This window comes from Vulpes vulpes, chromosome 12 (assembly GCF_048418805.1).
Source record: "Vulpes vulpes isolate BD-2025 chromosome 12, VulVul3, whole genome shotgun sequence".
In the NCBI taxonomy this organism is placed as follows: domain Eukaryota; kingdom Metazoa; phylum Chordata; class Mammalia; order Carnivora; family Canidae; genus Vulpes; species Vulpes vulpes.
In genome coordinates, this window is record NC_132791.1 from 19,681,880 (window position 1) to 19,694,871 (window position 12,992).

Here is a 12,992-nt window from a genome sequence, read left to right on the forward strand (position 1 = left end):
GAATTCACTCTAAATGTCTTCTAAATTTCACTGGGACACAGATTAGAGAGTATTAAAGATTACCATGTACAAGCAAAATATGTTCATATTTTAATTAGACAGTATTTCTACTGGGATTCAGCAAATTTTATTCTGTTTTAAATTGGCAGATAGAGAGATACACAGACTAGTTTGAGAATGCTGGCCTCTGAGGATACCAGGAAGCCAAAGGGTGAACTATTCTTTGAGGACGGCTAGATGCTGACTTTGCTTTATCTGCCACAGGGCATGAGACTTGGTTTGGCTCAGCAAACAAGTGAGTCCACAATGTCCATATAAAGGCATTACTAATTTATTTAGGTTCTTCCCAGATAATGATACAAAAGGATCAGGAATAAGGAAAAGGTGAGCTTCTGAGAACTGGAAGACCTCCCTTAAAGAGAGAAATGTCAGAACTGATATACAGTTGGAGTCTTTGCAAATGCACCTGTTCTGTGAGGCCACTGGGAGTTCCCTAAGTTTGTGTACCTTCTGTTAAACAAATCAAGAAAGTAATCTGTTTTGTAACAGGTAGGAGAGGCTGTGTATAGTGTGTATGTATCAGCTGCCAGGTGAACTGCAATCCTCCTGAAACAAGTCCTCATGGTTCTATAGAAAAAAGCTTATTCTAATTTAAAAGGATTTACAACCTCTAAAGGGTATACAACTTTACTGAGTAGCCATGTTTCAGAAAATGCATGTGTAATTATTAACAAAAAAAATCATATTATTCAATTAATTTCCATAAGAAATACCAGAGATGTGTTATTACGGAAAACATTATTTGACTTAGTAAGAATCACACTTAAATCAGCAAACCATTTAAAATTACACTTAAATTTCATGTAATATAAGTACTGGTTTTGAAACACTATCCCTCAGGTGGGTCTATGAGCAGGGAATTTATACTCTGGTTGGAGAAGACAAGGTAACTAGTGTGTGCATTTTTAATCTTCAGATTCTTTGACTTTATTCAAAGCATTTATTTAGTATTTCTTACTGTTTACTTAACATCCCTATTGGATTTTATAACCCAAGGAATCATTTATATTTGTACTTAGATGCTTAGTGATCATTGCACACAGTGTAGGGTCCCAGACTTTTAAATGGTGGAGTACCTGAAACCATTTTATGAGGTGAAGCCCCATGTTTATGTACTTTAAATTTTACTCTCAAATGAATGAGAGGGTTACAAGGGACACAAGTACCTCTGCAGGTGATACATGGCAGTGAAACAGAATTGGTCTGATGTGAGGAAGGCCTTATCTCAGAATAACGATATCCCTGAAGGTATTATTTTCTCTTTAGATCACATCATGTTATAATTTAAAGAAATGAGGAAAGAGTGGAAAAGAGATATATTTTAAGTAGGATAAGGTGAGAGCAAATGTGAAAAACCACCACCAGATATTTTTCTTGGGGCTCTGAAGCTCCAGAAGCCAAAAGGTATCATGAAGATAATGTTTAGAAAACATACCACTCATTTCCTTAGCACAGGTTCTTGAGAGATGCATCTGAAAAGGTGGTGGAAGGGAAGCCTTTGGGCTAAACCTAAGGTATTAAAAAAAAAAAAAGTAAGTTAAAATTCTAATAGCAGAGTCTATGCCAAATTTTAGACACCACTTTTTATTTAAAGTCTCTGCAGTACTGACCAGCAAAACAAGTCAGAATAAAATGAGCAAAAATGAAAATGGTACTTGGTATCAGCTTTCATATTTCATATTCACCAAGAAAAAAATGTGTTAAAAAAATCAAACTACAAATTTAAAAAGAACTTGGAAGTTAGGTCTCCAATTAATTACCTTTAAGGAACTAGCCATATAAAGTGGGAAAAAAATCATGCAAAGAATAAGCAATTGAACATAAAGTATATTTTGAAATATAACTAAAAAATGAAGGACTTCCATCACCAGATATTGAAAGGAGTTACAAAGTTACAACATTTATGATCTTTGAACAGATAAGTAAAATGATACAGAGCTTAGAAACACTCAATGTACATTGTATCTTAGCATATAAGAAAAGTGGCATTCCAAACCACAGAGGGGATTGCTCAAATAACAAGTTAGAAAAGAAGAAACACAGATTCCTCATACCTCATACCCTTACCCAAATAATTTTTGTATAAATTATATTGGACACATGTAGGAAGATTTTTCCAAATAGGAGGACAAAGACCAAACACACACACACCCCATTTGTGTTCATGTCGGTCTCTCTCACTAGACTCGGAGTGTCTTAATGACCTGTCCCCAGTACCTACTTGGTACTTGGTACAGTACTTGGTACAGGGAAGGGATAGTGAATATTGTAAAACTGAGTAAGATGATTGAATAAATCAATCCCTGCACCTTGCCTAGCAGTGGGTATGGGACTAGAGTGGGTGACAATGACACAGTATACATATTTTCCAATTTTTGGATAGTATGGAAGACACTAAAAATTAGATAAATTCTTTGAAATGAAGCACATCTCAAAATATTTTAATTCTACAATAAATTATTAAATGATAGGCTATCAATACAACTTATTTAATATACGATGTTATGCAACTCTAAGAGCATCATATTTATGTATTGATGCATCTGGGTAATAATAGAAGGTGCCAAAACACATCCAACTCCTACTTATGGAGAACTGTTAGGGAGACAGCACTCTTTTCCCTTGTGCCAGAGCCATAAAAATGTGAATTGGAACACTCCCCTGCTTTGAGGGCCCTAGCAGCAGGCCGAGGGTTATGAACAAAGCGAGAGCACAGAGAGATTATGGTAAGGACAGCTATGGTTCAAGCATGGGTAGGTATGATGGATGGGAAAGAAAACAGTTGACAGAGCAGAAGAAAGTTTTCAAGGGAAACTGCAGGGCCACATGAAAAACAAACGTAAGATGGAAAAGGTCCAATCAATTTTATAACAGTAAGTATAAAATATGTGTTTCTTTTTATTTTTATTTTATTTATTTTATTTTTTTGATGTGTTTCCTTTAAAAAAAAAAAAGATTTTATGTATTTGAGAGAGACAGGCAGAGGTAGCGAGAGAGAGTACAAGCTGGGGGAGAGGCAGAAAGAGAAGGAGAAGCAAGCTCCCCACTGAGCAGGGAGCCTGACACAGGGCTCAATTCCAGGACCTGGAGATGATGATGACCTGATCCCAAGGCAGACACTTAACCAACTGAGCCACCCAGGGACCCCTATTATTTTGTTTCTTAAAAGACAAATACTTGGATGCCTTGGTTGGGCATTTGACTCTTGATTTTGGCTCAGGTCATGATCTCAGGGTCATGAGATTGAGCCCTGCATCTGGCTCCGTGCTGGGCATGGAGCCTGCTGGAGATTCTCTCTCTTCCTCTGCCCTGCCTCCTCCCCTCCAAAATGGCTTGGACTATCTCTCAAAAACAAACAACCAACCTTAGACTGGTCCAAAAAAAAATCCCCCATCAAATCTAAACATACACTATTTATTAGATACATCTTATCCCACAAACACTTATTTAAGAACCTGCTGTGTGCTGGTCATGAGTAATGATCTATGATTAAGCAAGAGAAACACACCCCTATCTCATGGACTGTATGTGTGGTTGAGAAAACTAACTGTGGTAAGCAGCTATGACATGACCCTCAGTGATTCTTGCCTCTTGGTATCCACAGCCTTGTGTAATCTGCTCCCTTGAGTCACTTGTTTCTAACCAACAGAATATTTCAAGGTTGAGGGGATTACAAATGATTAGGTTACAAAAGACTCTAATTTCCCCCCTGCTAGCATAATCTCTCCCTTGCGGGCTTCAATGAAGCAAATGGACATACTGGGAAGGCCTATATGGAAAGAAATTGAAGATGGTCTTTGGCCAACAGCCAGGAACTCTGGCACTGAGAAAAAACTAAACGGAAATTATGCCAACAGCTATGTGCATTAGCCCAGAGGCAGATTCTTGCTCAGTTCACTCTAGCCATGGCCAGTACCTTCCTTCACTGCAGCCTCCTAAGAGATTGAAGCAGAGGACCTAGCTAAGTAGTATCAGATACCTGATCCACAGAAACTAGGAGATAATAAATATACATTATAAATTGATAGATTTGTATGATCTCTTACAAGAAAATAAATAATAATGCACTGACAAAAATCTATTTATAAAAACAAAACCTATAAAGTGCTATGATACTGGCAATAGGTATAAGGAAAGCACATGATAGAAGTAAGAAACCAAATCAGGAGTAGAGAGAGGAGGAAGTAGAGAGTAAAGGTTATTAACACATTATAAACCTATAATGATCTGAATAGTTTGGCACAGCAAAAGAATAGACAGGTAATTAACGATTCTGAATGAAAAGCCCAAAACCCGAGTCATATAACAATTTCTTATTGGTAAAGACAGCATCTCAAACCAGTGTGGAAAGAAAAGATTATGTAATGACTGGTAGTAGGACATCTGGCTAATAATATTGCTAACTCTCACACTATACAACTACAGAAATTCTAGATAAGAGATTTAATGAAACCATAACATTATAAAGAAAACAGAAGATTTATTACATAATATTGGGGTATAAATGCTTTTCTAAGCATAATACCTAAAGACAGCAGACACAAGGGGACAGATTAATATATGTAACTATATAACATTTTAAAGTTTTTGTATAATGAAAATAACAAAATTAAATAAACTTAGAAGACACTGCCAACGTATTGTAAAGGGTCAACATCCTTAATTTATAAATTATTTTTACAAATGAGGAAAGAAAACAAACAGAAAAGTCATGCAAAGGACAAAGACATGTAACTCATAAAAGATCTACAAATGGCTGAGTAACCATGTAACAAAATTCTAACTTCCTTAAGAATCAATATCAAAGAAATAGACATTTAAACACAGGTACATTCTTTCACCTTTTAGAGTATCAACTAAAAAAAGTGATGCCTAGTGTTGGCAGGAGTACAAATAAATAACCATACCCATATGCTTCTAAAATATAATTGGTATAATCTGTGCAGAGCACAAAATAGTTATAGCCTTAGTATATATACCATCTTACCCTAGTCCTACCAATTTATTCTAAGGAACTAGTTGTGAATATATGCAAGGACTGTTCTACAAATATGTTCATGGTAGAACTGCTTATAGTAATGGAAATCGTTTATATTCAACAATAGGTGGTTGGACGATGGATTCCCATGAAAAGTGATAATGTAGGGGCACCTGGCTGGCTCAGTCAGAAAAGCATGTGACTCTTGATCTCAGGGTCATGAGTTCAAGCCTCACATTGGGTGGAGAGATTACTTAAAATAATCAAACAAACTCAAAAATGATAATGTAGAAGTACTCTTAATCATGTGGGTTAACAATATACTACCTTTTAAAACAGGTTATAAAACAGTAATACATAGCATGATCCCATTTGTATTTTTAAAAACATATACATGTAAACAAAATAGATATATTTTTTAAGATTTATTATTTACTTTAGAGAGAGAGAGTGGGAGGAGTAGGAGAGGGGGAGAGAAAATCCTCAAGCAGACTCCCCACTGAGTGCAGAGCCCCATGCAGGGCTCTATCCCTGGACCCTGAGATCATGACATGACAAGAGTCAGATGCTTACCAACTGAGCCACCCAGGCACTCCAAAAAGATAGATATTTTTAAATGTTTATATTTATGTTTGGATTGGAAGCAATTTTTAAAATTTCTTTTACTTCCTTATACTTTGCAAATTTTCTGTAACATACACATAGCATTTTTGCAATCAGAACAAAGCAATAAATGTATTTTAGAAAATGCTTCCTACAAATATTTAGTACGTACTAAACATACAACAACAAAATAAACACAAGTTTTAACATACAAAGACTTAGAAACCAATAATAAATTTATATTCATTTAGCTTAATACTTGAAAGATGCCTTTTTGATCATGGTACCTGTTGGCTAACACCAGACAGCCATTTATTCCTATCCAAAGTCCATGATCTTACTCACTATAAAATACACTCAGCAATTTCTTCTCTCTTTCTCTAATGGAAACCTCAACTTTCAATACCATATTTATCTACGTTTTATGGATAAATATCTTAAATATCACATTTAGTAATCTTACCACCTTAATAAAAATACAATGGTCATGAATTACATTATTTTAGACATAAACATTTATTTCCCTCACATAAGCCAGAGAAATCACAAATCAATCATATATCCTCACTCCTGACTCCCTCTTTCTATTTCACTGGAGACACATGGTAAACTTAGCTTGATATCTACAATATCAGAAAATATCAGTTATGTTATTTTTCTAGAACATTCCACCTGTTAACTGGCCCACACGAGTTCTTAACTAGAGATCCTAAGAAAGGGCTTCTGGAGCCCACAAATCTCCTGAATTAATATTCAAAGATGTATGTATATGTGCACACATTTATTTTTCTGGGAAGATCATTTATACCTTTTATCAGCTTCTCAAAAGATTTGGTGACCCCCCCAAATTTTAAGTTAATAATAGTTTTTACTGTTTAATATTACTGCTCACATATTTCACAGGTAGATAAAACATCTTTTGCTATTTTTCTATTTTTGGTTAAGAGTAATTAAAAAAATTATAATTAGGCTGCCCATAACATCTGCCACTGGGTGGTATTTAGATTTCTCTTAAAAGGAATCTTTCCATTTGTATCATGCTCTTAAAAAAAAAGATCTGGTGAAGATGTTTTACACATCTTTAATAGTTTATAATTAAAATAGTCTGTTACATAATCCATGTAAAGAAAGCCAGCTGAGGACAGCTAGATATATAGTTCTTTATCATACTAGATATTCTACTATATGGAATTCAAAATTTTTATAGTGAAAGACAAAAGATAAAAGGATACATTGTGTTAATTCTCAAGACTAAAACCATATAAGTAAAGCTTTTGCTTTCCTTTTTAAATTTTTTACACTTGATTCTTGAGCAACATTTGTTTGAGCTATGCAGGTTCACTAATACACAGATGTTGTTAAGTACAGTACAGTACTGTAAATGTGTTTTTCCTTATGATTTTCCTTTTTTAAAAAATTTATTCATGATAGACATAGAGAGGGAGAGAGGCAGAGACACAAGCAGAGGGAGAAGCAGGCTCCATGCCAGGAGCCCGACGTAGGACTCAATCCCAGGACTCCAGGATCACGCCCTGGGCCAAAGGCAGGCGCCAAACCGCTGAGCCACCCAGCAATCCCCTCCTTATGATTTTCTAAATGACATTTTCTCTCTTTTAGCTTACTTTATTGTAAGACTACAATATATAATACATATATAAAATATGTGTCAATCTACTATTTATGTTATCAGTAAAGCTTCTAGTCAATAGTGGGCTATTGGTTAAATTGGGGTGGGGGAGTCAAAAGTTATACATGAATTTCTGACTGAGGGGTTAACACCTCTAATTCCAAGTTATTCAGAGGTTAACTGATTTTGGAATACGTCTAAGTTCATGGGGAGTTCCAAAAAATATACACAGAGGTCCCATGTACCCTTCACTTAGTTCCCCCTAATGGTAACATTTTGCATGGTATAATAACAAAAATGAGCAGTTGGCATTGGTACAATCCAGAGCTTATTCAACCCCCCCCCCAGTTTTAGAGGTATGTACATGTGCATGTGTTTGTGCACATGGTTCTGTGCAATTTTACCACACATATAGATCCTTATAACCACCACTGTAATCAATAACCTACTGATTATCATCACCAGAATATAATCATAATCACCACAATCGTCCTATCACTATAAGGCCCCTTCTTGCTACATCTTTGTAGCCACACCCTTCCCACTTCTCCAACCCCTAACTCTTGGCAACTACCTATCTGTTCTCCATCTCTACAATTTTGTCATTTCAAAAATGTTATATAAATAGAATCATATAGTGGGGCACCTGGGTGGCTCAGTTGGTTGACTGTCCAGCTCTTGGTTTCAGCTCAGGTCATGATCTCATGGATTGTGGAATCGAGCCCTGAGTCAGGCTCCCCACTCAGCAGGGAGTCTGCTTGAGGATTCTCTTTTCCTCTCCCTCTGCCCTTCCCCTACCACTCATGCACACATGCTCTCTCTAAAATAAATAAATAAATCTTTTAAAAAATGATATTCCCCTATAGATGATGTGTCATTTCTCTCTGGCTGTTTTCAAGATTTTTTTTTGCCTTTAATTTTCAGAAGGTTAATTATGATGTGTCTTCATGTGACTTTCTGAACTCTTGAATCTGTAGGTTTATGTCCTTAGACAAATTTGAGAAGTTTTCAGCCAAATACTAGCCAGGTGAATTAATTATAAGAAAAGTTTTTAGAATAAATTGTAAGTTATGCTGAAATAGCATACTTCAAATACTCACTCTTTTAGCCCCACTCTTTCTCTTCTCCTGAGTCTCTCCTGAGACTGATGATACAAATGTTAGACCTTTTCTCATTTTCCCCACAGGTCCCTAAGGCTCTGCTGGGTGCTTTATTTCCATAGGCCCCTCAGGCTTTGCTAGGTGTTTTTTAAATTTGTTTTATTTTGTTTCTGTAGGAAGTCTATTTACTCTGTTGTTCATACTGGGTCATTTCTATTACTCTATCTTCAAGTTCATGGATTCTCTCCTCTGTCATATTTACTCTGTTATTGAGTTTACCCAGGGAATTTTGCATTCTGGCATTCCATTTTTTTATAACTATAGTTTCCATGTGGTTCTTTTTTATATGTTCTATTTCTTTGGTGAATTTTATGTTTTTTTCCTTTTTTTCAAATTACTTGCAATTGTTCAGTGAAGCATTTCTAGGAGAGCTGCTTTAAAATTCTTGTCACACAATTTCAACATCTGATTCATCTTGGTGTTGGCATCTGTCAACTATCTTTTCTCATTCAAGTTGTCATTACTGTGGTTCTTAGTATAACAAGTGATATATATTTTTTTTGTATCCTGGACATTTGGACATATGTTAGGAGACTCTGAATTCTATTTGAAAGTCTTATTTTAGCAGGTAATTACCCTGCTTAGGTTTAGCACATAGCTCCTGGCCCACTTCTGTAGTCCTTAGTTCCAATGATCTCATTTTTCAGTACCCTCATGGTGCTATTCTGGTCTGGCATATTATTTGTTGCTGTTGGGGCTTCTTCTTGATCTCTATAGGTGCTTCCCATAGGAGCAGAATGCACTTCCCTGGGCCTAATGCTGCTAGGCGGAAGGGTGAGAACACATAGGCGGTAGGTCAGAAAGAACCATCCTGGGCCTGGTCTTTGGTCTGCTTGGTGCTGGCACAGCCTCCACGCAATCACTGCTGGTGCTACCTGGAAGAATGGAAGGCACTTACCCTAGGTTGCCCATTGCCACTAAGAAACAGGAGACACCAGATCATGGGATAGAGAATGCTCCCCTGGGCCCACAATCCAGAAAGTCTAAGTTTTGCTGTCATTTTATAGACTAAAATCAAAATGGATCTTGAAATTCAGGCAAACAACTAGAGGAGACAATGGTACCTCAGTCACATACTGGACCCAACTAGTGTTTTAGGTCGAAGTCCAAGTTTTAACCATGTATTTCCTACACTTTATAAAAATTATAGTAACTAGCCATAAATAACATTAAATATATACCATTATGAAACTTTTATCTAACTTTTAAAAAAATAATTATTTCTAAATATTCTAGTATGGAGGCAGTGCTGGGATTTTTGAACGCTGATTTAAACGGATATGATACAACACAATTTGTTTTACAAAAACACAAAAAGAATGAAACAATGTGATACTGGTCATCTATATCAGGGGTTGGTAAATTTTTTCTATAAAGGGTCCACTAGTACACATTGTAGATTTTGCAGCATACTATTTCTGTACAACTACTCAACTCTGTGGTCGTGCAAAAGCAACCACAGACAATATATAAACAAAGAGATGTGGCTTTGTTTAAATAAAGCTTTATGAAAAAAACAGGCAAAAGGCCAAGTTTGGCCCATGGGTCATAGTTTGCTGACCTGAATTACCTTATAAAACCATAAGATTTAGAGCCATAAGGGAACTTTGAGGTCGCCTAGTTTAACATTTTCATTAAATAAATGAGGAAATCACAGCCCAAAAGATGAAATAATTTCGTTTTTTCACCTGGCTAGTAAATGGCAGCACCCAAACTAGGACTTTAAGCTTGTTCTTATTCTGTCCAACATTCTGATTCATAGATGTATGATGCTACTGTATAATTATGGATACGATTGTTAGAGCACAGTGAAATATGCAAATCAATAAGATTTTACCCAAAATTTACAAAATTAATTATAAGAAATGTTTTTAGAATAGTTTTAGAATAAATAGTTATGCTGAAAAAGCATCCTAGAATAACTTGTGAGAGCTTTTTTTTCATATGAGAGCTTTTAACATGAATTTTATAGAGAGATTACCAAAAATGCAGAGAAAATATAAAATGAAGATATTCAGACAATGACATTCAGGTAGCAGGAAAAGTGGTTTCTACTAGTAATGACGCACTTCCCTACTACACATGAACTTACATTAGATAAAACACAAAGTATTTCCGTCTTACCCTGAACATACATTTCTAACATTTATTTTCCTACATTCACCAAACTTCTCCCTTTAGCCAGATAAAGCCCAAATACCTGTTGTTGGTAGACATGGTCACATGCCTCTGCACTGGAACGTCTTTGAATACTTCACTTCTGAGAGTTGTGTGTAATGTGTAAGGTGGCATTTCAGCATCAGACTTAACTCCAAGAGAGTTTCCTTTGTCTCTTAACAGTGTTGGATTAGGTTTTTTGCTGACAGAAAAATCTGAAGAAAATCCTGGTTGTCTGAGGGTTGCTTTAGGTTTTCCTATGAATTTAGGCATATATAATAAAATCAATTAGCTTCCCAAAAGCCTAGTTTCACTACATCACTCCCCTGTCCAGATGTTTTCTGTGGGTCTCTATTCTCAGAACAGTTTGTAAGAACACAAGGAAGGTGCCACTACAGGGTTTGTCAGTAGGGGAAGAATAGATTGGTATTTAGCAGATGAGATTCTTCAAAACATGGCTTTGTCTGCTAAACAAGCCAGTTACTGTCCCTCTACTCACCAATCAACACTTCAGTGGCAACCACCTCATGTTGCTACAGATGCAGCATACTCAACCATATCTCAGTCTTCCCATCTCTTCTACGTCAAATTCTTCCCATCATTCGAGGTCTGGGTTCAAGCCCCCCTTTGCCATGGAGCCCTCTATTGCCATTCTCACCATGATTGCTCCCCTGTTAAAAATGCTAACTGTGGCATTTATGCATTTACTCCAATAATATATTGGATAAATTATAAATAATAAATTCTTGAGAATTTAGTTTTAGACTAATTATAAGCTCTCTGAGATATGTGTTCAGTAAACACTGGCTGAGCTACCTACAACATCTTTGTGTATTATATAATTTATACTTCTTTTCTGAAAATAGAGGATTTAGTATAAAAGTATAAAGACATGACTTTAGTATAAAGACATGATTTGCTAAATAAAACATTAAATCCTAGGTTATTGGTTCATCCAACATTCTGAATTAAGCTTTCCCTCAAATAACTTAAAAGAATAAAGCAATACTTTGCCATAATAAGCTTAGTAAAATTTACTCTGAGTTATTTCATGCTGTGTAATAACTTAGCAAGTCACATTCATCATCTTCACTTAATTTCAAATGGAAATACTAGCTTTAGGATTCCCCCTTGACATATGAATGTTAACAAATATAGGTGTTTGTCATGAATACAAGCAATATTTCCATAATTCCATGACAGTGTATTCATAGACATGTTTAAAATTTTTAGCATATGAAAAGAACTTACCTTCTAGAAAAAATGGCATGGTTTTCTTTACTCTCATCTGACAATTAACTTGCCGCCCAGTTTTCCTTTTAGAACTCCTCTGACGAGCCACAAGCTGAGCAATTCTTGCAGTTTCTGTGCAGGCCATGGCATAGCAGGTAATCTATTCATGAGAGGCAAGGTGAGAAGAGAAACATTTCTCAGATTCACTGGCGCCTAGAGGCTGATTTTTAAAAGTGGATCTTAGTGAGTTTACACATCCCAAATCAAACTATATGTGAATATTTACATCTCTCTCCTTGATACTGTTAGAGCAAAATTACATATTCTACAAAAGAAATCAAGAATAGTCTAGCACACTAAACAATCTTTCCTCAAATTGAAAATTTTATTTATACCTTAAACAGGTATTCATTAGACATCTACAATGTGTTAGGTGCTATGAAATTAAAAAATGAACCCAAAGAAACCTGTGTCACACATTATCTCATATAATCCTTGAGACATATTTTTTAAAGATTTTATTTATTAGAGACACAGAGAGAGAGAGAGAGAGAGAGAGAGAGAAAGAGAGAGAGAGAGAGAGAGAGAGGGGCAGAAACACAGGCAAAGGGAGAAGCAGGCTCCATGCAGGGAGTCTGACATGGGACTCGATACCGGGTCTCTAGGATCATGCCCTGGGCTGAAGGCAGCGCTAAACCACTAAGCCACCAGGGCTGCCCTCCTTGAGACATATTTTATTCCCATTTTATACATAGGTGACAGAGGCCCGGGAAAGTTAAGCAAACTTCCTCAGTCACACAGCTAGGCCATCTCTCTGAATGCAAAGTAGATACTCTTAATTGCTATTTCATTACCTTTCAAAGACCACCCGATCCTAATCTTGCCACTGAAGTGGATTAATTGGGTCACTTGGGACAAATCAGTTTACCTCCTACATCTTAGTATTCTCAGCTGTAAAACGGGAGTGGGCTTAGATCTGGGGTTTTCAAACTGTTCAATGCCAGCTCCAGAACCTCACAGTGCCAGAGAAGTGAGGGTAAAGCAGGGCAAGCAGAAGCCCTGGACCCTGTGGCACCTGCTCATAACACAGCAGCTCAGCTTTTTATCTTTTGAAAAAACTGGTGTGATAATACAGGAGATTTTTTTTTCAAGTATGTAGGTCTCTAAAACCCCA

General features: G+C 36.2%; 1 protein-coding gene across 7 annotated transcripts in view; it reads right to left on the reverse strand.

Moving 5' to 3' along the window:
- TDRD7 (tudor domain containing 7) overlaps nt 1–12,992 on the reverse strand; it is a 71,359-nt gene that overhangs the window by 42,763 nt on the left and 15,604 nt on the right. For all 7 annotated transcript variants that reach the window (XM_026013160.2, XM_026013161.2, XM_072727883.1 and 4 more), the window contains 3 exons: nt 11,837–11,978; nt 10,629–10,842; nt 1,496–1,569 (listed from right to left, as the gene is read on the reverse strand). In XM_026013160.2, coding sequence (XP_025868945.1) covers nt 1,496–1,569; nt 10,629–10,842; nt 11,837–11,978 — 430 coding nt within the window. The remainder of the gene's footprint in view (nt 1–1,495; nt 1,570–10,628; nt 10,843–11,836; nt 11,979–12,992) is intronic.